This window comes from Pteropus medius, unplaced genomic scaffold (genome assembly GCF_902729225.1).
Source record: "Pteropus medius unplaced genomic scaffold, Ma_sr-lr_union100, whole genome shotgun sequence".
In the NCBI taxonomy this organism is placed as follows: Eukaryota; Metazoa; Chordata; class Mammalia; order Chiroptera; family Pteropodidae; genus Pteropus; species Pteropus medius.
Window position 1 is genome coordinate 1,172,145 of NW_024350924.1, and position 22,344 is coordinate 1,194,488.

Consider the following 22,344-nt stretch of genomic DNA (forward strand, 5'->3'; position numbering starts at 1 on the left):
GTGGTTTTTTTGTTGTTGTTGTTGTTTTTTATGAATTAGATACTTTAATCTTTATCTGGGAGTGAGATATGGTCTCTATTTTATACTGGAGCAAACAGAGGCTCAGAAATGTTAGATAATGTTTCAAGTTGGTTTTGTTCATAAATTCAAGAGTGCGAATTTAGTTTTAAGCTTGATCTCTTCCCATCTGGATTAATTTTAAATACACTGAATCCTAAGTTGGCTGGCATGGTGGGAGGATTGTTTTTTCTAGGTTGGCCACAGCTACTATAACAGGTTTGGGGATCTTTTTATATTTGTCTACAAAGGACACCCTGGGAACTTCTACAGTTACACCATAAATAATAGGAGTGGTATTTCTGTACTTGTATTTAGATTGACTTATTCTATGCATTCTGTAAAGAGATTGACTTTCATACCTCCATTTTATTAGCCCACTTTGAAGAACTGAGTGCTGAACTATTTGGTGGCAGGCTGGACCTTGAAAAGGAGGCTTTTATGAGATGACAAGTTGGAAAGGTCATATAAAAATAGCAATAATAGTGATGACAATGGTGATAGTAATGGCCAACATTTATTGAGGTCTTATTATGTGCCTGTCACCATGCTAAGCACTGTTTATATATTAGTTCATTTAGTTCTCACAAAATGCTATGAAAGTGTCCTGTTATTATTCCTATTACACAGATGAGGGAATTGAGGCATAAAGAATTCATATGGACCCATCTCCATTCCAAAAAGAGACTGTCTTCTTCACCTATGCAAACCTGAGGCATCTTTGAAGACTCCACCTCTTCTAAATCTTCTATAATGATTTTCTAACTTTTACACCTCTCTTTAATAATAAATGTTTGCACTCCTTGTCTACAAATTAGACAGTTTCTATATAACCTACCCTAAATAACCCTCTATACCACATTTTCTTATTTTAAAAATGATACATCTTTCTCAATTTTTCTTGCTACCATATTGTAGCTGAAAAGGAAGAATCAACCTTATTGTAAACTAATGTATAACACGTAACATAATGCTTGATACATAACACATGATAGCTCCTTAATATTTTTTGTCACCTAATTTACTTTGGCTCGTGATGGTGGCTCTCTGGTGGACTAATAGCCACTCTAGCCTTATAACAAATGAAGATTATATTTATTCTTGGTAATATGCCAAGATAATTATATATCTGTTTATCTGAATAAAATAATTCACATTTTAATGAAATATTGGTAAATTAAAAATATAATAAATATTAGTATGTTATATCAATATTATGTGTGTGTGTGTGTGTGTGTGTGTGTGTGTGTGTGTGTATCTCCCAGGTATGAACTTGGGCAAGAAAATTGGATTTAGAGAAAATATATTTCAAGGTTGGTAATGCTGAGATAGAACATCTTTCTGTCTTGAGGGGGAAAAGGAATGAAATTAATTGAAAAGAGAGAATAGAAAAGGAGAAAGAAGAATTGTTTTTGTTCAGTGGGCCCTGAAATACACTACCTATGTCCCAGATAGTGTCAAGACTAGATTTTATGAGTCTAGAGCCTATATTATTTTTAAAAAAGAGAAATATAAAATTGCAAACACAAAATTAGGTACAAAGCCTGAGAAGCAACTTGTGTAATTGAGTAAGCTTCATTAGCTTCCTAATGAATCAACCTCTGGACCCAGGTAGGATTTTCAGGATCCCTGTGATTCGAGAGCCATTTAAGCTGCAGCACAATAAACAAAGACCACTTCTTTTTTTTCCAGCAAACTAGATATGCTTCTTTGTTCTCCATCCATTTCCACTTTATCATATCTTACATTTTTTTTAAGGATTTGCACCACTGAGGCATTTCCAGACCTGGGCATGTAGAATTCCAACCTCATTCATGGCTTCTTCTCTTGATTTTCTTTAGTTCTCCATAATTGCCCAAGAACAAATCAAACTCTTCATGTTCTTCTACTCCTGTAATCTCAGAAGGATGCTGCGGGTTGGATAAGTAAGGCAAGATGGGGTCAGGAAAAGAGATCTTCAGCTCTAAAGCCACTAGAAGAAATACTGCTGTGACTGATGGAGAAAAACGAAGATAAAATGAACACCAGGAAAGGACTGGGACATAATTGCAGCTCGTGCCATTTGTCCTTGTCCTTCAGCCACACAAGAAGTCCCAGTAACCATATCAATCACACACACAGCCACTGTGCACTCGGAGTTAGACTTCTTGTTTTTCTGTTTGGTTTTGTTTTACACCATATATTACATCATACGAATCCCATCGAAAACTTAGGGGGCTGGCTAATTCTCTAAGCTTGGTCATCTTAAGATTGGGCATCGTGTGATCCCCAATCACCAACCTATGGGCAAATCCCTCCCATCCCGCCAATACTCTCAAATCTACTTAATTTATTCTGTTTACCTTGTTTCCTCCCTGCCTTCTTATTTTCCACTTTCTTTACTTTCTTTATAACCGTAAATTTTTGTTGCACACTTATTATGTACCGATTCTCCTCATAGAACTCTAGTGGGGGAGACATAAAAATAAACAATGGGAACTTAACATAATGTTGCGTGATAATGTACTGATATGTGGTTCACTCTACGGTGTGCGTGTATGTGTGTGTGTGTGTGCCTGCATGTGTGTATGTTTGTGTATATACATGCGCACACACACTCATAGATTAGTATGATCGACTCATGAGGTAGGAAGGTGAGTGAGTAAAAAGCATTAAAAAGTACAGAGGCCAGCTCTCGAAGGATCTTACAAGCTATGGTAAGGAATTTAAATTGTACTCCTGAAGGCCATGAGAAATCTCTCGCAGAGCTTTAAGACGGGGCATGATGCAGTTAGATTTAGATTTTGGAAAGATCACGGTAGCAGCTATGCAGAGAACAACCTGTAAGAGGACAATATAATATGGAGTGGGGTCATTTAAGAGGCCATTACAGTAATTCAGGAGAAAAAAATTTTATATTTACAATAATTTTAAAAACTTTAAGAAAGCAGTGGGAGTGTGAACAAAGCCGTGGTGATAAGCTGCATCTAGAGAACTTGGTTGGTGAACAGACTGAGGAAAGAGAAGGAATATAAGATGATTCCCAGGTTTCCTGCTTGGGAAAAGGAAGAATTCGGTGTCATTCTAAGAGTCAAGGAATACAGGAGGAGGAGCATATTTAATGCTAACTACTAATTTTTGTGCACTCACTGCAAGCCTAGGAGATACTAAACACTCAACGTGCATTAAGTAATTTTGTCTCAAGTTAACATCACAAAATATATATTGTTATATTGAATTTAAAGAAGAAGTTAAATTCAAACCGAGGCAGCTCTATCCCAGAGCCTTGGTTCTTAATAAACAAGACAATAGTGTTTATCAGAGTATGGTCTGCATCAGAATCACCAAGGGTACTTGTTAAATAGGTTCCTGGGACCAACCCAATCACTTGAACCGGAATTCCTAATGCGTGGAGACTGGACTCACCAGGTATTTCTTATGTACCTTAAAGTTTACATACCACTGCAATACATAGAATATATTACATCTTGGTGGAAGGAGGGTGACAAGTTCACTTTTTTTTTCAATATGCAGATTTTAGTGTATGGAGAGTGCCACCCAGATTGTCATCTCAGTAGAGTGCACAAATATCTTCAGGCTGACTTTGCTGCTGGGATGGTCTGACCCACAGAGCTCAGGCTAACTAAGGCTAGTGTTGCTGCTACCACTCCAGGGAGGTTTGGGTGAAGCATTAAACACAGGAAGGGTGGTAGTATGGGATAAATTAACACCAAGCCAAACCTTCCAGACTCCTTTGTACTCCGTTCAGTGGGTTCTGTATAAAAATATGTTTAATTTTGTACCCAGGGGTGAAATGAACACTCTAGGAAGCTGCAGTGTTGCTGGTGACTCTATTTACCCTCAAGAACGCCCAGTGCTCTCTCTCTAGGAGCACAAATAGTCCATTTGAGAAACATATGATCGTTGCTGTATAAGTCTAAGCTCCACTACTAACTTGCAAACATTTCGTTGTATTGTTTCTGTGTTCTTCACAATGTTTTTAACCCAATTGAGCAGCTAGTGAATTTGGAAGAGAGGCATTTGAAAGGAGTAAGGAGTTTGAGAGATCAGACTCACTGGAAACCAATCCCTTTTGAAAGTGCCGCATTAGAAAGTTACCTGCATGCTTCTCGTGACTAAGTGATCCCTTCCGTGGAAAATGCTTTGGTTTTCTTATGCTCTCTTAAGTTTGGTGGCTTTCAGAAAATGGACTTCAAGTGGGTCTTGGACTTGCTTTCTCATGTGAGAGAAGAGGGAACAGTTTGTGAGAATCAAGTCAAACTTTCAGGATTCAAAATGCTCAAACTAAGTCTCACACTGTGTAATGGTGTCAGGACTCAGAACATTCCCACCAGCTCACGATATTTTAACTCCTTTCAAATTACTTTAACCTAAAATGCGAACAGCTCACTTCAGCTCTGTGTTATTAAATGCAAGTGTCTATGTTCTAGTCTATTTCAAGACAACCTATGAGATAAAATATTGTACCAAAGGTTTTTAAGTAATATTTTTTAAGAAAATAAACTTTAAAAAGCAATTTCCTCACCAGTTACAATAGTGCCGTCTTACTACAGTAAGACATCCACAGTGTTTTTCTGTAGACATTTACTTTAATGTCTGCAGTGTTTTTCTGTAGACATTTACTTTCAGACCCACTTGATTACATTACTATTTTTATTTTTTTGCTTCGGTATATGCAAAATATGTATTTAGATTGCTATATAGGAATCCACTCTTGTGGTTCGTGTCTTGAGAATGTGTTTGTCTCCTGCTTAGAAACTTGGTCTTCTTGACCTCTGCAGCCTTCACCAGTTTGAAAATCCTAACCATAATCCTCTGTGGGGATTTACACAGGTGTCTATTATGGCCCATAATCTGTAGTATGGCTTCTAGTATTCTTGCTGCAGAAAGGTTAAGCCCTCCTGTCTTTATTCCTTAGTTAAAAAGTTCACACGGTGTTAACATTGTCAGGGAACAGATTGAAACAAGCAGCAGCTTCAATCAGGCCTTAAGCCTGTGTTTATGCCAAGGAGGAATCTTTGTGATGAGCAAGGGGTTTCATTAAAAAAAGGAGCAGTCAGTTTTTAACTCCAGAGTTCAAAAACAAAACTCTTGATGTTCTATTATTTGTAGAGTGGCCTTATTTCCCAAACTAAAATTTGGGACTCTTTCTCTGGCACATACGTAGGTACCTTCATCACAGCAGTTTCAAAATTGAGACTTAAGTTGAGACAGTCCCATAATATTCAGGCTATATTGTTACCATGTGTACACCCCACACTGAGAGCCAACATGCCAAATAACAGGGCAGGTTATGAGATCACACTGCCATTCGTAGAGACAGCTGTCTTTTATGTCCAAAGAACATGCTGCTTTGTGGGCTTTTCCTGTCTGAGGACATTCAACCTTTATCCCCATAGCTGTGATCATCAAGGCCTGTCAGTTATCTTTCAGATTTTGGAACAGATGTTCACCATCTTGGATTGTATATACCTCTGGTTCTGATTTCTCTCCGTTCTCCCTGATGCCAGTTACAAGTCCTGGCAGGAGCACCTCAGCATGACCGGTGAACATTAGCTCCCAGACTCACAGAAGTCTGAGTGTCTTCCGAAGAGTCATGGGAGGGCCCTTCCCATGTTATATCTAAGCTATAGCGGAGCAGAAAGAACTTGGAGAAAGGAGGAGTGAGCAAGAAGGGACTGGGGGTTCCTCCCACCAAAAATTACACCTCTTATGTAAAGAGGCCAGTCACCAGCCTCCCAGAAACTGTCCTGTTTCATTGGCTCCCAAAGAGCTCTAGTGAAGGAGGAGAAAAGGAAGCCATGTCCTCACGATGACAGCCCAGCCTAGCAGTTAAAGCGTGGTGCTCATGGTTCGTCTCTCTGAGAGATGAGTGGTAGACTATGCTACCCCTTTCTTCGCCCTTTTAAAGCCTTGCATTGGCAAAGCCAGAGCAATATCTATTTCAAAGTCACAGTGAGAACAGGTTGGGAGTACTATCCCAGAATGCCGTTTCTGCCCCCCTTGCCTTCGTGTCTTTTTTTTTTACTGTCACTTACCAATGAAACAGGCAAGGACTAGCCAGATACAAATGGGTGTGAGGCAGCTCTATCTCACTGTTCTTCACAATCCGTGTTAAGTGTTAACCCAAATGCTTCTCAAACCATTTGGAAGTATATGCCTGCCTGCTTCGCATGTAACTTACAGTTCAGTAGCGAATCTCCCATGAGAATTTCCTACATGGCCAACTGTCATTCCCAAAAGTTTGCCAATAAGTAAAGCTTGGAAGGGCAAGTTCAAAATGGCAGGAACCACAGGTATTACATTCATACTGTTCGTGTAAGATTTTTTTTTTTAACAGAAGGGTCTAGTCCATCTTAGGTGAAACGATGTTCTTTTTAAGTGTCCCACTTGCCAGAAGGAAAGCACTCCATCAATAGGAACAATGAAAGCATATCTCAAATTTTATTTATCCCTCTAAGTTCTGAAAGCACGTTAGGGAAGAATAACAACATATTCCACTTTGGCTACAAAGTGCTAATTAATAACTAACTTCAAGTCTCCCAGAGGTAAAATATTAATGTTATTTTTTAAATGAAATTAGGCATCACAACATTCTTCCTCTTCTAATTGTTATAAAAATATTTAGCGGCAATGTTTGTTTAATTATTTAGGCATCTCTTAATGGTGTAAATATTACCAGCACAGTCATAAATATTTCTGCTTTGTCCATAGACCATCAGTTAAGGATCTGTTGCTTGTAGGACTTAAATTAAGATCTATTTAAGGCTGCCTGCTGGCTATAAAATAATTACTTATACTTGCTAATGCCTGAATCTGTTGGATTTAGCAGCGAGAAGTGTTCTTTGCTTTCACAAGTAGGGGAAAGTTATTTTTCTTATATAAATGTCATTGTTGATGGTGTTAGAGAGGATTAGGGTGGGGTTGAAGTAGTTGAAAATTTAATTAATCTAATCCCTTTAACAGCAATTGTGTTTTTTTTATTGATAATTCTCTGTAACAACAGTATTACAGATCACACCCATATGAAATATTTACACTAAATATTTTAGCATAAAATCTCTCCTCCAGCTTTCTGTTCCTAAGGTGGTAACGTTTTCAATTTATTCGGCTTTCTTTTTTTCTTTCTCTCTTACCTAAAATGCAAGGTTCCTTCTCAGGGGACTAGAATGAAAGCTCTTCTTTTTTCCCTGCTAATTTTCTCTCAATGTCATTATCTTTCAGTAAGTCATATTAATGGCCATCAAATCATTAATCTAAAGAGCATGAGTACTATGAAATAAGAATGGGTCAATTGATTTTTTTTTATATACATCTACAGTCATTTGGTATAGATTCTCATTGGAAATGATTTGTTTACTCATCGCTTTCAATAAATGGTTATGCTGCTGAAATTATCACTAAGAGTAGTGTCAGATGAAGGAGGAAACTATCATTCTGGTCAACATCTGATCATCTCCAGTGTAAACTGGGAATTGTTCTTAATCTGTTCAAATGGCACATTATCCAGGAGAGATTTTCTCTGACCTCCCAATATAAAATTACAGTTAGTCGACCTCCTCAAATGCTGTTCTTCCCTCTAATAGGCTTTCTTTTTCTCCATAGCAGTTATCAGCACGTAACATTATAAAACATTTTATGTTAGTTTACTTAATGCATGTCCCCCAACTAAGATGGATGCTCTGTGGAAAGAGAGGATTTGAGTTTGTTTACTGCTGTATCTTGAGAGCCAAGACAGGTGCCTTAAATATAGTGGTATAGTAGGCAATCAATAAATCATTATTGAATGTGTGAAGCTTTTCTCTCATTTTTCACATGCCTAAAGCGCCAGATCAGTGCAAAGCAATGAAATTTTCTCCTTGTTTTGGCTTGCGTTTTGGTGGCTCGCAACTTGACATAAATGTAGGCATTCATCCTGAGCTGGCTGTCCTGCCAAGCCCCAGTGGAAGTGTCCCTGTGGTACAAAAACAGACACAGTGCTTATGTGGCCATGTCTTCATTCAAGGACTGAAACTATGGGTTGTGCAGCACTGTTTGGCATCCATATGTTTACATTCTTAAGAGTGATACAGAGCAGCGACTCTCAAAGGATGCTCTACAGGACAGGACCTACGTGCTATATAATTAAGGTCTACTAAAATGAAAAGGGGCTCCATGGTCAGATAAGCTTCTGAAACTAGGTATTGCTTGAAACTAAGGAAGGTTCTTAACTTCCTCGCATCTTAGATGTATGGTAACATTCATTAGGGATCCCTAAGATGAGACCGCTTGGGCTGTGTTTCCCAAATTCATATGATAGTGGACTTTTTCTTTTTAACCAGCCAATTCCGTTCTAAGCCTGGGTTGCATCATAGGGAATCCATTGACTTGGGAATTGAAGAGGCCAAGGCAGGGGCAGGAGAAGCTGGCCCTCGCTCTGTCCCTTATTCACTCTGTTTTGTGACCTTGAGCAAGTCACGTGACACTTCTCTATGTCTCAGTTTCTTCTTCTGAAAGGTAGGGATAAAAAAGATAACCCAGAATAATGTACTAAAAGTATCTGACTCATAAGTGCTAAATAAATGGTGGTTATTGTCAGTACCTTTTATTGAATGTAGGAATGAATGCTTTCTAGACAGAAAGCTTCAAGTATACTTTCTGAGACAGGTTTGCTAGTCTTGACCCATTTCCCAGAATCAGCCTGCTGTGCCTCCTTCTTCATCTCGGCACCCTGTTCCCATCTGAGAAGCTCTGCGCATCTAAGAAGTCAAAGAAATTCTATCTTTCTACACAACTTACTACAAATGCCTGATAACTCACGTGGTGTATCCTGCAGAGTTGATATCCTGTGTTTCGATACCCTTGACCTCAGATGAAGACACTTAGGAAGAAGAAGGCAGCATCCGAGCTAATGATTGTGCAGATGGCTGCATGCTAACAGATTTTGAAGGGACCATAGTTTTTCAGTAAATTTCAAATGAAGGTATGATTTGTGTAAATCTGACCCCTTCCAGTAAAATGTGCATTTACATATATTTAGAATTTATAAGTCCTGACAGATTCCACAATATTTATAGCCCTCCATAAAAAGCCTTTGCCTGTTTGCACAGCTTTGCATTTGGCTCTCTGATATGCTTAAGAGAGTTTAAATAATAATAAATTTGGTGATTTATTCCACCTGGAACAGAAACTTATTTTCCCCTCTTGGCTCGTTTTGAAGGGAATACTATAAATAGTGGCACAGACGCTGGGATCAGGAATAGGGAACTGAAATTCAAGCGAGGAATACCGAAACATTTCCATTATCACTGATGCCTTGAATGTATTTTTGAAACTGTTCTATTCCTCAAATAATGTACCGTCTCTTCTTTCTCCTGCCCCATCTCAGTTATACTTGAGTCCCCCACACCTGTTGCCAGCTTTAGGATTCAGTTGCATTAATGGGAAAGAGAGAGTGAAAGTATTAGCTGACTAGGTAGGAGAAAGTTGCCTCTAGGGAGACCAAAGCAATTCTCCAGTGTTCATCTTACATTTCACAGGAGTCAGCTGGTAACTGAGCATCCCTGTCTACAGTGTAAATTTATTATTTGAGACTGAGCTCATGCATCCTGCAGGTGTGATGAAAAGTTCTCAGTTCATGAAAAGGGAGGCGGGGTGGGGGGTGGGGGGAATCTAGCTATAATTAAAAGACAAAGCCTAAGGACATTGTCAGAGAGTCTGTTCTTTCACCTGTCCATGCTTATAATTACCCAGTATGAGATTAGAAAGAAATACCTGAATCGTTGACTCCAAATGACGCCATCTGTTTCCTTAAACACAAAATAAACAAAAGTCAGAGAGTGAGTTGTTTGCCATAGAGTCCACTGATGAAAGCTGAGGGCAGCCATTTAGTGTAGCATAAATGGTGTTGTCACTTGTGGTATGACAAGGAGACTCAATTCTAGCTTCTTGTTTGAATGGACTGTGAAGGAAGCAGCCTTTGTGAGAGGGAAAATAATATTAATGGCTGACATCACGGAGAGCTAACTCTGGGCCAGCACAGTGACACCTCAAGTGGCAGTGGCTCTTTGCCACACCCTTTTAATTAAGTACTGGGTTTTCCTGTCCTGGTAAGTTGTAGCGCCTGCTCGCCTTAAGTGTTTCCTGAGCCATCCCCTCGCCTCTAGCTAATGGGATGGCAGATGTTTGGGCCAAGCCCCAGAGCCTGTAGTATACCACATTTTAATGATTTGTGGTGAGCAAAGTAAATGCTTTAAAAGCAAGCTTCATGAAGCAGGGACCCTGTTACGCATGATGGATGCGAAGTAAAACGAAAAGAAGCTGAGTGTCGCATGGGGGTGTCGTTCCCAAACAGGACACAGGTATCTACAGTTCATTGCTAATTCTAAAGCTTTGCTTGAAAAATGACTTTTTAAAGAGCTGCGCTCTTGAGGAATGTCCTTGAGGCCTGGAGGAATTTCTTCGCTTTTTCTAAAGCATCGTTCTAAGAGGACGCCGAGGTATTGAGCTATTAGACAGTTGCTCAGTGTCTTGGCGCTTCTGGGACCACATTATGAGTCTAACGCATATGGGATAAATACACTGTTTTCATTTCTTAAAGCCCATGGAAGGAAACAAAACAAGAAAATTACCATATTGCTTCTTTTTTTTTTTTTTTTAAGTTATTAAATAATAAGAGAATGCAGTTAGGGCGAATAAAAATGATTGTAGTAAACGGGTTTTTTCTTCTTCTTTTCTTCCTTTCCTAGCCTCTTCCTCAGCAACGGCACTATGGCAAGATTTGGGTCAAACCCATGTTTTGATCCACCCTCTTCTGTTCTTCTTCCCTAGGGCAACCCGTACATGTGCAATAATGAGTGCGACGCGAGTACCCCTGAGCTGGCGCATCCCCCCGAGCTGATGTTCGATTTCGAAGGAAGACATCCTTCCACGTTTTGGCAGTCTGCGACTTGGAAGGACTATCCCAAGCCTCTCCAGGTCAACATCACTCTGTCTTGGAGCAAAACCATTGAGCTCACAGACAACATAGTTATCACCTTCGAATCGGGGCGTCCAGACCAAATGATCCTGGAAAAATCTCTCGATTACGGACGAACATGGCAGCCCTATCAGTATTATGCCACAGACTGCTTGGATGCTTTTCACATGGACCCTAAATCCGTGAAGGATTTATCACAGCATACGGTCTTAGAAATCATTTGCACCGAAGAGTACTCCACGGGGTATATGACAAATAGCAAAATAATCCACTTTGAAATCAAAGACAGGTTTGCGTTTTTCGCTGGACCGTGGCTTCGCAACATGGCTTCCCTCTACGGACAGCTGGATACAACCAAGAAACTCAGAGATTTCTTTACAGTCACAGACCTGAGGATAAGGCTTTTGAGACCAGCCGTCGGGGAAGTATTTGTAGATGAGCTACACCTGGCACGCTACTTTTACGCGATCTCAGACATAAAGGTGCACGGAAGGTAAGAGACTTGAATGAGAATGGGTATGCTTAAAGAACATGTCAGTGTGTTTGTCCGGCACCTGTAACGTGACATTGGTCACTTTCTGCTATAGCATTTTCTCAGGAACACCAGCCTAGAGGTAGGTTCTCTGAGACCCTTCTTATTCAGCAGTAATTTGGGATCCCAGACTTGTCACTAAATCGGAACCTGGCAGGATTTCTTATAATTTAAACCAAAGAAATAAAGCGCATCTTATAAAGTACACTGAAAAGCAAGAAATACGTATTTCTATTGTTTTCAAGTGCAAGAGAGGGTTTCAGCAAGGTATAACTCTGTGTTTATGTTTCGTTATATTACATTTAAAAAGTTCCAGAAATAAAAGTTATGTTTCTTTACATTTATTAAGTCAGAAGCAAAGCATTTAGGAAACACAATGCATTTGTTAAAAGGGGGCAAGCAATATTTTTCAGATTTGGGGGTGTTATTGTCTTAAAAAGATATGCTACCATTTAGAATACAAACCTGAGTTAGGCTCTTTTTACTTTGTGGATTTATAGATGGAGCTGAGTTTAAATATTAATGGTCATAATCAGGCATACCTTTGGTTTTGATAATATGCCAGAGACACAATTGAGCAGTTTTCCAAGAATTTTGGAGATGTTTAAATGAAAAACTTGAGTAATGAGAACCAAGACCACCAAAGTAGAGATTTTCCACTAGATTTTTAAGTGTAATATGTTATCAAAATAAGCAACTGATGGCAGTTGAAGCATAAGATGATGAGCTGGAAAACTAAAGTTGAGTGGACTATATGGCAAAATGGAAAAAAAGCAAGCAAAGCAAAGCAATAATCATCCCCCAAATGCCAAGAGAGTCTTAAATAAGAACATATGAGGATCAGAATACAAATGGTATATAAATCATATAGGTTTAATTAAGTACTCATAAAATTTAAACAAATGAGGCAGGATTCATTCCCTGGCATCCAGCATCCCTCAGAGCAGGGCAGAACTCAGAATCTGGGGCAGTGTTAAGGGTCCTTGGCCTTTCAGAGAGATGTCTCAGCCTATCTTTGATAATGGTGCTGTTGTATTTGTGCACCAGAAGGAAGAAGAGATCCCTGCAGGTTAAGGGAAGGGCCATCGTGGTGGGCACGACCTCAGTATGGTGGTAAAGATTTCAGAATTAGCAGGAACAGGCGGCCACCTCACTCTCAGCTTTGTTCTAGCTGCATGTTCCTCCTGGAAAAGTCGAGAATATTCAGCAAGGGAGCCTCTCTAAAAACTTTTAATTAAGGTCCTGGTGATGTGTGATGAGGATATTTTAAAAGCAAAATAATATTTCAGAGAGAATGATGCCCTGGTTCAGTATTGAGCTTGTGGGTTCCAGAGTGTAGAGGACAGTGCATGTATTGGCAGGGAACCACGAGAGTACAATATAAAGTGGTCGGTCGTCTTAAACACGAGTTTGCTACTTAGGATCAAATGTAGCCATTATACTCATGAATATTTTGGCAAAAGGTGATTGGCTTCCAGTATCTTATTCTTGGGGACTATAATACATAAAAGTAATTGATTTCGATATCGTTAACAGTAGCATTCTACAACAAAGTAACAAGTGTTCTGTTTACCTACAAGAATAAATGTCAAAATTAATAAGCTGAGATTTGAATTTGAATCCTAGCGTGGGCTACGTTTTTAGGCAGAGACCTCTAGGTCACTTCCCTTGCAGTTTGAGAAATCCTTACTTTAAGCCAAAGTTCTTAGAGCCCAGCTTCCCCGAACACTTTCATTTTCCACTTGTAAAGAAGGCAGTCTTGTGCAGCTTTTTTGTTGAGAAATAACCATTGCTGGGACTTCTTTCTCTTATTGCATATTCATTTTTTATTTCCTTTGATTATTTAAAAATGAGTATAAATACACTTTAAAGCAATAGACGTTTTTATGCATTCTCTCTCGGGGTCAGACATATTATCTCTTACCGTTGGCATTTTAGAAGTGTAAAATCCCACCAGATTTACCACTTTTCCACCAGTCAACTGTAAGCTGGTGAGGAAGCAGCTGGGCAAGAGAGAAAGGTCCGGTAAAGGTGATCCCTTTCCATCAGGTCCCACTCTGTCACCTCCAAACTCTGTCCAAATTCCTCAGGGCAAAACTGATGTTGGCATATACTGTGCTAGGCACCAGATGGCTGGGGTATTTTTAGTCTTAGGGGAGGGACTGAAGAAGCAAGGCCTGATGGCTCGGGCGTGTCTCCAGCTTCTACGTTACATAAGGAAGATGGATCCACCAAAGGGAACTGTTGAACTGTTGCCTGGTTCACAGGCCTTTCAAACATAGAAGCTGATACACATTTACCCTTGAAAATTTCAATTGGATTAACAGTCTGGTTTGTCTTTTTCTTGTACAGCAAATCATCTATGGGAGGACTGATCATTAATGGATGACCTCTAAAGAAAGTTCTAAACATTTTTTTAAAGAGTATCATAAACTTTCCAAAATATAATGGAGGTCTTTGTTTCCCACATCTCCTTCTTCCTCCATCCATGAAATGATTGCAACATTTAACGTGCCTTTACACATCCACATCTGATATGATAATGTTCTACTTGTCACTCCACCGCCACCCCCACCATAATGTGGGAACTGGCATAAATCATTTGGGGAAAGTGGGTAAATATCCACAGAACAGTGGACAGAGAATACAAGATTTTTCGCCTTGACATATTCAACTATGAAACAAAAACAATCGGAGAATCTTTGATTGAGTCAACTGACTGCAAATTCCAGTTCATGGCTTCTTGTGCACACGTGTACACAGTGTTTATGTTCTATATCGGCTAGTAGTGTTTGGTGTAAAGGTGATGTGTTGATTGTCATAAGACTAATGTTCTTTTTGGCATGTGACACATCTGATATCTATTTTACTGGAGACAGAAACTATAATCCCATCGGAAAAGTCGTAGTCCTCTTTCATTATGTATTTATTTTGCTTCCATTTACTCCCTCTCATTGTGTGTTTATTAAGATAATGAAGAGAAAAGAGGAAACATGGCTATTGGCAATCTCAGCAACTCTGTAGCACTTCCATTGTTCGATAAACCTAATAATCTCCGTGGACTAATTCTGACTTACGGGTGTCCTCCTTCAGTAAATCAGGGTGATTTTCTCTAGTGAATAACAGATGAGTGCAGTCTGCCAGTACCTTAATTACAGAGTGGCTCTCTTAGTCTTGATCTCATTTTAATTTACCGGGTAATACTACAATAATATCACTAATGGAAGGTACATTAAAGGGCACCAAGTAGCATTAACTGTATTTAATTATGGTACTTGTGTTAATTAACTGCCGAGGCAAGATGGTTCTAATGGCCAAAAAGGTCGTCTAATGCATAAATAAAATCTACCTAAATGAGAGGTGAGAAAAGAAACGAGGAGTAGATATTCGTTCGGAGCATCTTTTTATACTGACAGGAAGTTAAACTCGTGGGCTGTTAAATATAATGTCCAAAATGTTTTCTTAGTTACACATGGGAAGGTTTGATTTTTAAGTGCCTTGTTTCCTTCTAAGCTTTCCATAATTAAACTGAAAAGTTGAACATTATATTTTTCTGATGCATAGGTTTTATGGAATATAAACTCAACATTATTGATTGTTTCTTTGAGGAGAACAGTTTCAAGGAAGTAATGTGATTTGTTGTAATAATTGTTAAATCCAAAAGACAAATGAACATTTGATGGTATGCTCATTTATTTGTAAGATATGGGTCAGCAATGTGTCAAGGTGCTGGTTTCAGACATAAGATAATAGAAATTCTTTTTCAACTTTACAAACTTTAGAACAGAATTGTGTAAGAACTTTTCTCAGTGGCCTAGAAAATCCGAAGCCACATTTCTATTACCTGCCTTGTTACACAATATTCCTAAACATAATTACCGATAATTTTTCTCAACGGCGTTGACTCAGGTCTTACCCTTTGCAGTGCCTACCCAAGCTCTTGACAGGTAGTTGGCGTTCAGAGAGTATTTGCAGAATTGACTTTTCCTTCTATTCCTCCATTGTTTATCTCCAAAAAAGGAGCCAAGCGCAGAATCTGTGCTTCTAGGAACTTTCTGGTGCTATCTCCACTTCACTCCCACCCTAGCTCAGAACCACACCCTCCCTGTCTAATCCCAGGACCTGGAAAGGCCCAGGGACAAAGCTGTTGTAACTGGGAGTCAGGAGTGAGAAAGGTCCCTGCACCCTCACCCTCAGAGGGAATCAGAGAAGTTTGTAAATCTTCACTGTTTGAACGTCACCACCTTGGTATTTGCTATAATTAGGACAAAGTGAGGTTGCAAGTCACTTCCTTCAAGCAAGGCTTTCAAATGGTTAGTGGGAAAATGTGTGAAATTAGGTACGCAACACCACCGGGCAAAGTTTAAAAGTATAAAAACTGTAGGGCATTCTCCATATTCTCAGATGATTTGGAAAAAAAAAATCGCGTAACACAGAAGTCATCTGCTAATTATAAAAGGCTTACCAGTTATCCTGCAAGTTCTCTAAGTCTTTTTCCTAGCCGCAATTTGGATAAATCCACCAAAATATTTACTCTTTACCTCTCATATGAGAGGCGTCAAAGTATTGGGCCTGACATTTGTTCATTCTTCCCAATTAGTCCTAATTATTGAGGTTGGGTTTTAACACTGCTTAACAGATTCTGCTTTTCTAACACCTTCCTTCTGTCACCAGTAAATACTTATTCTCCACCCTGGGACAGACGCTGGGTTAGACACTGGACATATGGAGATGCACAAGGCACAGTCAGTGCTCTCAAGGAGATGATATCCAGAAAGGGCACAGACATGTAAAGAAAATGGATGACAGCATGGGTTAAGCGCTTTTACCGTGTGAATGTGTAAAGTGCTGTGGCAACAATTTAATCTGAAAAGGCTAACAAGAGCTCTGATGAGGATGTGACATTTGCATGGCGTCTGGAAATGTGTGCGTTAGAATGCCAAGGAGTCAGGGCAGAGTGGATATTCTAGGTGACAAATTATGCTTAAAAGCAACACAGCAGGTTAAGGAACTTCGCATAGTCGGGAGTTGGGAGAGTGGACAAATCCTGGGAGATGGCCTTTCATCTTCTCCCTGTGAACCTTCGGCATCGCCAGGAAGCCTTGAAGGAGTCTTACATTTTGGCCTCTGAGTCTCCCATGCATAAGAAAGGTAAAATTATATGGGTTCTCGTATATCAACTGAATGCAGGCGAGAAACGTTCTAAGGCTGTAGTATTAGAGGATATTCCAGCGTGGCTGTGTACAACAAGGAGACACAGAGACGAGGAGAACTGTGAGACCGTGTATTGAGCCCTGTAACTCCAGGTCCCGGTGCTCAAACGGAGAGAGAGTCCAGAAAAGCTCTCTGAATTCCACAAAAGCTATCATCACGCAAGGGTTTGAGATTTGCTTACAAAGTCAATAAGACTTGATGACCAAACAGATTTTAAGGAAAGAAGGACCGAAAGACACACCTGAGCGGGAATCCAAGTAGAGAATCCAGTTAAGGATTCGAAAACACTGCTCTGGTGTTGTAGAAAGAGTTTCGAGGTGGAAATACAGACGCTTGAAGATTATCACCCTACATTTGATGGTTGAAGTTTAGGGAATGGATGACATCGGAATGATAAGGTTTTTTCCCACGTAATTACAAATGGTTATGATCATTTATAGAACTTTTACAGAACACCGTGGAATACTGTCATTTAAGAGGTAATTTCTGAAGGAAATTGAGAAATAATCTGAGAAAGAGAAGGAAATCAGAAGAGGGGAATGAATTAAGGAAATTCTAATAGGTCCCATTAATATTTCAGTAATAATCCTTTACATCTGTATAGCACTCAGGTTATAAGGTTCTTGTCAGACACCTTCTTTCCATTAATCCCCACTACAGACTTGCAAGGCAGGTGATGTTTAACCTCGTCTTACGGATGAGAAAACTGAGGACCTGAGAAGTTCCATGACTTTCTTTTTTAACATACCACACCTACTACTGATAAAATCCGGTTGCTAATTTACAGACTTTATGCTTTCTCGGTATGGCCGAAAGTGAGCTCGGTACATACAGGAGACCCAGAAAATTCCCCAAGGTGCCATCTTTAAGTAGCAACAATGAACCATTAAATCTTGTGGCTTTGCCCTTCCCAGAATGTTCTGGGAGTGACCCTCTCCATGACTTTTGGCTCAGTATTTTACTAGACCAAGTTGCTGTGTGTTTATATGAACTCCTTGCCTCATTTTTATCAACTTTGTAATATGTTATTGAGCTAATTTTTCATATTGTGCTAGATCTAGATGTTTTACTGCTAAAATAAAATTATGATGATAGCTGCTCATTTTCTGAAGGGAGAAAAAAATAAATGAACTGAATTTTCTCAATATTAATTTTTCTCTCATATTTTCCCATAAACCTTTAATACCAGTAACTACTGTTGACTAATGGGCATCACAGAACACTAAAACAAGCTACAAATATTAAAGGATAAACTTAGAAATGGCCAACTTAGCTTATTTTAAGAAAATTGATGCTTTAATTGAGGGCAATTTGCTTTTTTCTTTTAACTTCCACATATTAGTCCACATTTTCTCCTCTAGAACTATAGTGAATAAAAGTGTCTGCCTCTTTCATAGGACAAAATTTCATAAATTTGCTGCCAGTGATCCTATCCCCCCAAGGCTTTTTTTTTTTTTAAGTTAAATGGGTGTTTAACTATTCTACTATCCAAAAAAATTTAAATTTAATCTGCTCTTCTTTTAAAGGGAGAATGAAATTCAAGAAATAAGAGTATTCAAATGAAAAGCTTAGTAACTATAATTAAAAATAAAAAACAACATTAGCATTGCTATGTAACTCTGGCAGAAACACTTAGAATAAAAATTGATGGTGTGAACCCATCTTAAGTGGACAACTGAGTGCCATTCTGATTTAGAGCATAGTTTTCACATCCTAGAGGATTTCTTGAATTAAGAAGAGAACATATGCATAAGCAGCTCATTTTCCTCTGAGCTTTGCCATTATAAGAAAAGAACGTTATCTAATAATTCCTCCAATTAAATTATGAACTTCATTAGTGTGCAGAAAAACAACCCAGTTTAAGAGCTTGTCTCTTTATCCTTAATTCCTCAGCACCATAGATATTTTTTAAAACTAGTGGGTCATTAAAGGAAAGATGTCTCTTTCTTAAGAAACGTAAGGATATTTAGGTGAAATACCACATAATAAAAAAAGTGAAATAATTTTCTCCCTCACTTAACTTCACATTTGTGTAGGAAGCTACATTCCAGCTACCCATCTGCGGGCCCCAACAATGGGAAACAGGGATGCACTCAGCAATTTTGGAGCTGTGATTTTTTTCATCTGAATTCAGTGGTTGGCATTTTTGGAAGGTCTTGCTGTTTCTTGTCCCTAGGATCAGAGATATTTCCTGACATATTAGAGGTCACAGCCATTGGTTGATATTTTGTTCAAGAGTTTTTATGTATCTATGTCATCGGTGGTTCAGTAGAGATGCCATTTCCACTCATTCTGCACATACGGTAACAAATGTGTTAAGGGTCTGGATTTGATTGTAATAATTTGATTGTGTGGAAAGATATGTTGATTTCATTGCAATGTAGGTCTGTATGCCAATTCTATAAGCCTCCCTTGGAACTAAATGTGTTTATTTGCCAGAACTAACTGCACTGCATATAAACTAAGGATTGATATTCCTGCCTCTTTTTCATAAGTACAAAAAGTATACCTAAACAAAATCAATCAACCTGTCGCAAAGGGGGAAAGGAAATTTTTTAAATTACTCATGTCGAGGCAAATGAGTTTGTTTCTGAACTTCCACTTGAAAAACAGCGAGTGAATGAATAAAGCAGGTTTTAAATATGTGATGCAGGAGCCTCTCAAATTCTATTGGTCCCAATCTAAAATATTATACAGTTGGGAGAGCTACAGTGCTAGCTCTTTCTTGCTTTGTGGCTGGTACCTGAGACAACTAGTACAGTGCTTAGAATGTATTGAGAAGACAGAGAGCAAAACATTAGGATCTCAAAATCATTAATTGTCTTATTTTAGAAGGAAATATAGGCTAGAAGTCAAGAGAAATGGGTTCTAGCTCGAGCTGTGCTAATAACTCTTGTGAGCTCAGAGCAAATCCCAACCTCTGTCAGCAGAGTCTCCGCATCTTCAAAGGGAGAGGGTTGCAACATTTCCTTCTAGGAGAATCACTATGTACATTAGCATATTAAAGGCCCTGAGATGTCCTACAATAAAGAAACACTCTCATTTTATTTAACCAGAGCCTCCCAAACTTACTTAGCCAAAAACATCTATTAATACCCACAAAGAACCAGTGTTAACAGACTCATGTGGAGTAACAAGGTCGCTTCAGTCCCCAAAATCATTGGACTCTTCATGTGATATAAGGAAATAAATGAGAGCACCTCGTGTGTGTGAGTGTGTGTGTGTTTGTGTGCGTATGTGTGTTTGAATTATTTGTACTGCTAAGAACAGATGGATATTTCACAGCAAGGTCTTGTTTTAATTATCATCCTTCCTATATTGTTGCTGCATTAATTAGGTGACAAATGAGACTATCTTCAGGAAAGGCTAGCCTTGATAGGGAATACCTTGCTTTTTTTAACTGCTGCTCTTATATCTTGAACCTTAGGGAGTACTGTGTATTTAAAAATTATAGGAAATTAAGTACTATATTGGAATAGATAGAGATATTTTGGTTTTGTTTTTAAGCTGGAGAAATTGTGATGGAAGAGTCAGCAAAGATGTAAAAAATGAAATGCCAAGTGGTACAATCTGGTACATTTTAGAGATAAATAGAGATAGTGGAGGATTTCTCTCTCTCTCGAATGTAAGCTCTTCAAACTCCGATTACAGAAATGAACTAAAATCATGTATTTAAATGAAAATAAGATGAACTAATATTGAATATATTCCTTTTTATTTTTTTCCTTTGTTTAGGAAGAAACTCTTGAAACCACTGGCTGATTTTAGTTAAATGCATGTCATTTTTTCTTTTGCTCCTTAGGAGTGTTAATGAATAACAAATGAGAGCCCAGTAAAACTAAATGTGGTTTCCAGCTAAGGGATATTGCCTTGTGTAGGCACGGTGTTGCGCCCTGGCCACTTTTACTCATTTAATCTTACCAGAATATCAGGAAAGCAAAGCTGTTACAACACATTGGTGACATCCATGTGTAATTATAGGTCCTCCAGTGCTGCTGCAAATAGGGAACAGATGGGGGGAGGGTGGGCCAAGAGATGATGGGAGCGGGGTGTCTAAGAGGTCAGCAATTTGGCAGGCTGAGAGTAGATAGCACCACAAACTCCCGTGTTGGAATTATATAGGCAGCATGTGTGCCAAATAGTCAGAGTCATAGCATTGCAAAAACATGTCTTTTAGAACCGAAAGAAACTATGGAATAATTTAATCTAACTCCCTCTTTGTCAGATATGAATCAGAATGGTTAATAAATTAGCCAAGGATGATACTGTTGCATAACCAGAATTCCGACCCAGATGGAACTTGTGTTTTACTCACTGATCTGCCCTCAGTGCATAGAACGAGGCCTGGAACATAGTAGGGGTTCGATACATACACTGAGAGGATGAATGAATGGCTGTGGAATACTCTTTTGAGCCTCATGTAAACCAACCATTCTCAGTATCTACACTCCTCCCAGACGGCCTCCCGCGGCCATCTTTGTGTAATCCTTACAGAAGGAACATAGGAATTCCTTATATAAGGCATACACAAGGGACTACTGCAAGTAAATTGGAGCTAAGCCCAATATTTTTGGTTATTCTTTGTCTAATATACTGGAATTTCAAAGCTTCAGGCTTAAATCAGTTGTCCAAAGTTAGAGAATAAAATTTGTCAAGGTAATATATGTGTTCAGGATAAAAGAATATCACCCTACTCAGACACGTGTTGTCACTTTTATTATTCATCCGATTGGTGCTTGTAAGACCAGAAATTGTGATTCATCGTTTTTTTCTCTCTAGATAAGGACAAGTTCATAAAAAGAAATGGACTTTTTTGCCCATCCTCAAGAAATTTTGAGTAAAATCACAATCTTACCATATGTCTCAAAGCTGTCTTCAAATGATGTTCACCTCTTGGGTTCAGCAGCTAAGGAGTTAAAAACGTATGAAAACTATCCACACTTTGAGCTGGTCCTTATTCTAGCCCAGGTCCCCAGTATGTGGCTACAGCAGCCGTCAGCTCACCCCAGCCGGTTCCGCCGTACAGAAGCCTGAGAACACGGTGGTAGCGGAAGGAAGGCAGACACTATGTCCCGGGCCCAAGACTGACAAGTGGTGACTGGATCTGCTGGGCCTTGGGATGGAGACTTAGCCGGGCAAATGCGTAAGAGGCCAAGGCAGGAAGGGTCCCCTCTCCCATGCCCCACTTCTCCATTTCAGGATTGCCAGGTAGTTCTCAGCACCTTCCAAAACTCCACCAAAGCTCTCCTTCTGGTAATGGCCAGGCACATCTCCTGAAAATGACAGCTAGAAACTCTGGACTAAATATGAAAGCAATTATTTGAAGGCCCTAGAGAGAGACCAGAAGCAGGCAGATACATGGAAGAGAGTTGATACTTGGAAGATGGGAAAGGCTTTGGGTGGGTTTCCCTTTGTTCTGCTTTTCTACTAAAAATTTAAAAAAATATATATATAAAAGAGACTTAAATTTTTCTTTCCCCCTCACTTCTCCCACCACTAACATACTCACTGAGCTCTCTCAGCCCTACAGCTTCTGGCAGGACAATGGTGAGAATCGGCTAAGCTCTCGAACCCCCCTCCCATG

The 22,344-nt window shown here is 39.2% G+C and overlaps 1 protein-coding gene across 3 annotated transcripts in view; it reads left to right on the top strand.

Annotated features, from left to right (window-relative positions):
- Positions 1–22,344, top strand: part of NTNG1 (netrin G1) — a 289,039-nt gene that overhangs the window by 134,014 nt on the left and 132,681 nt on the right. For all 3 annotated transcript variants that reach the window (XM_039841024.1, XM_039841023.1, XM_039841022.1), the window contains exon 3: positions 10,867–11,507. In XM_039841024.1, coding sequence (XP_039696958.1) covers positions 10,867–11,507 — 641 coding nt within the window. The remainder of the gene's footprint in view (positions 1–10,866; positions 11,508–22,344) is intronic.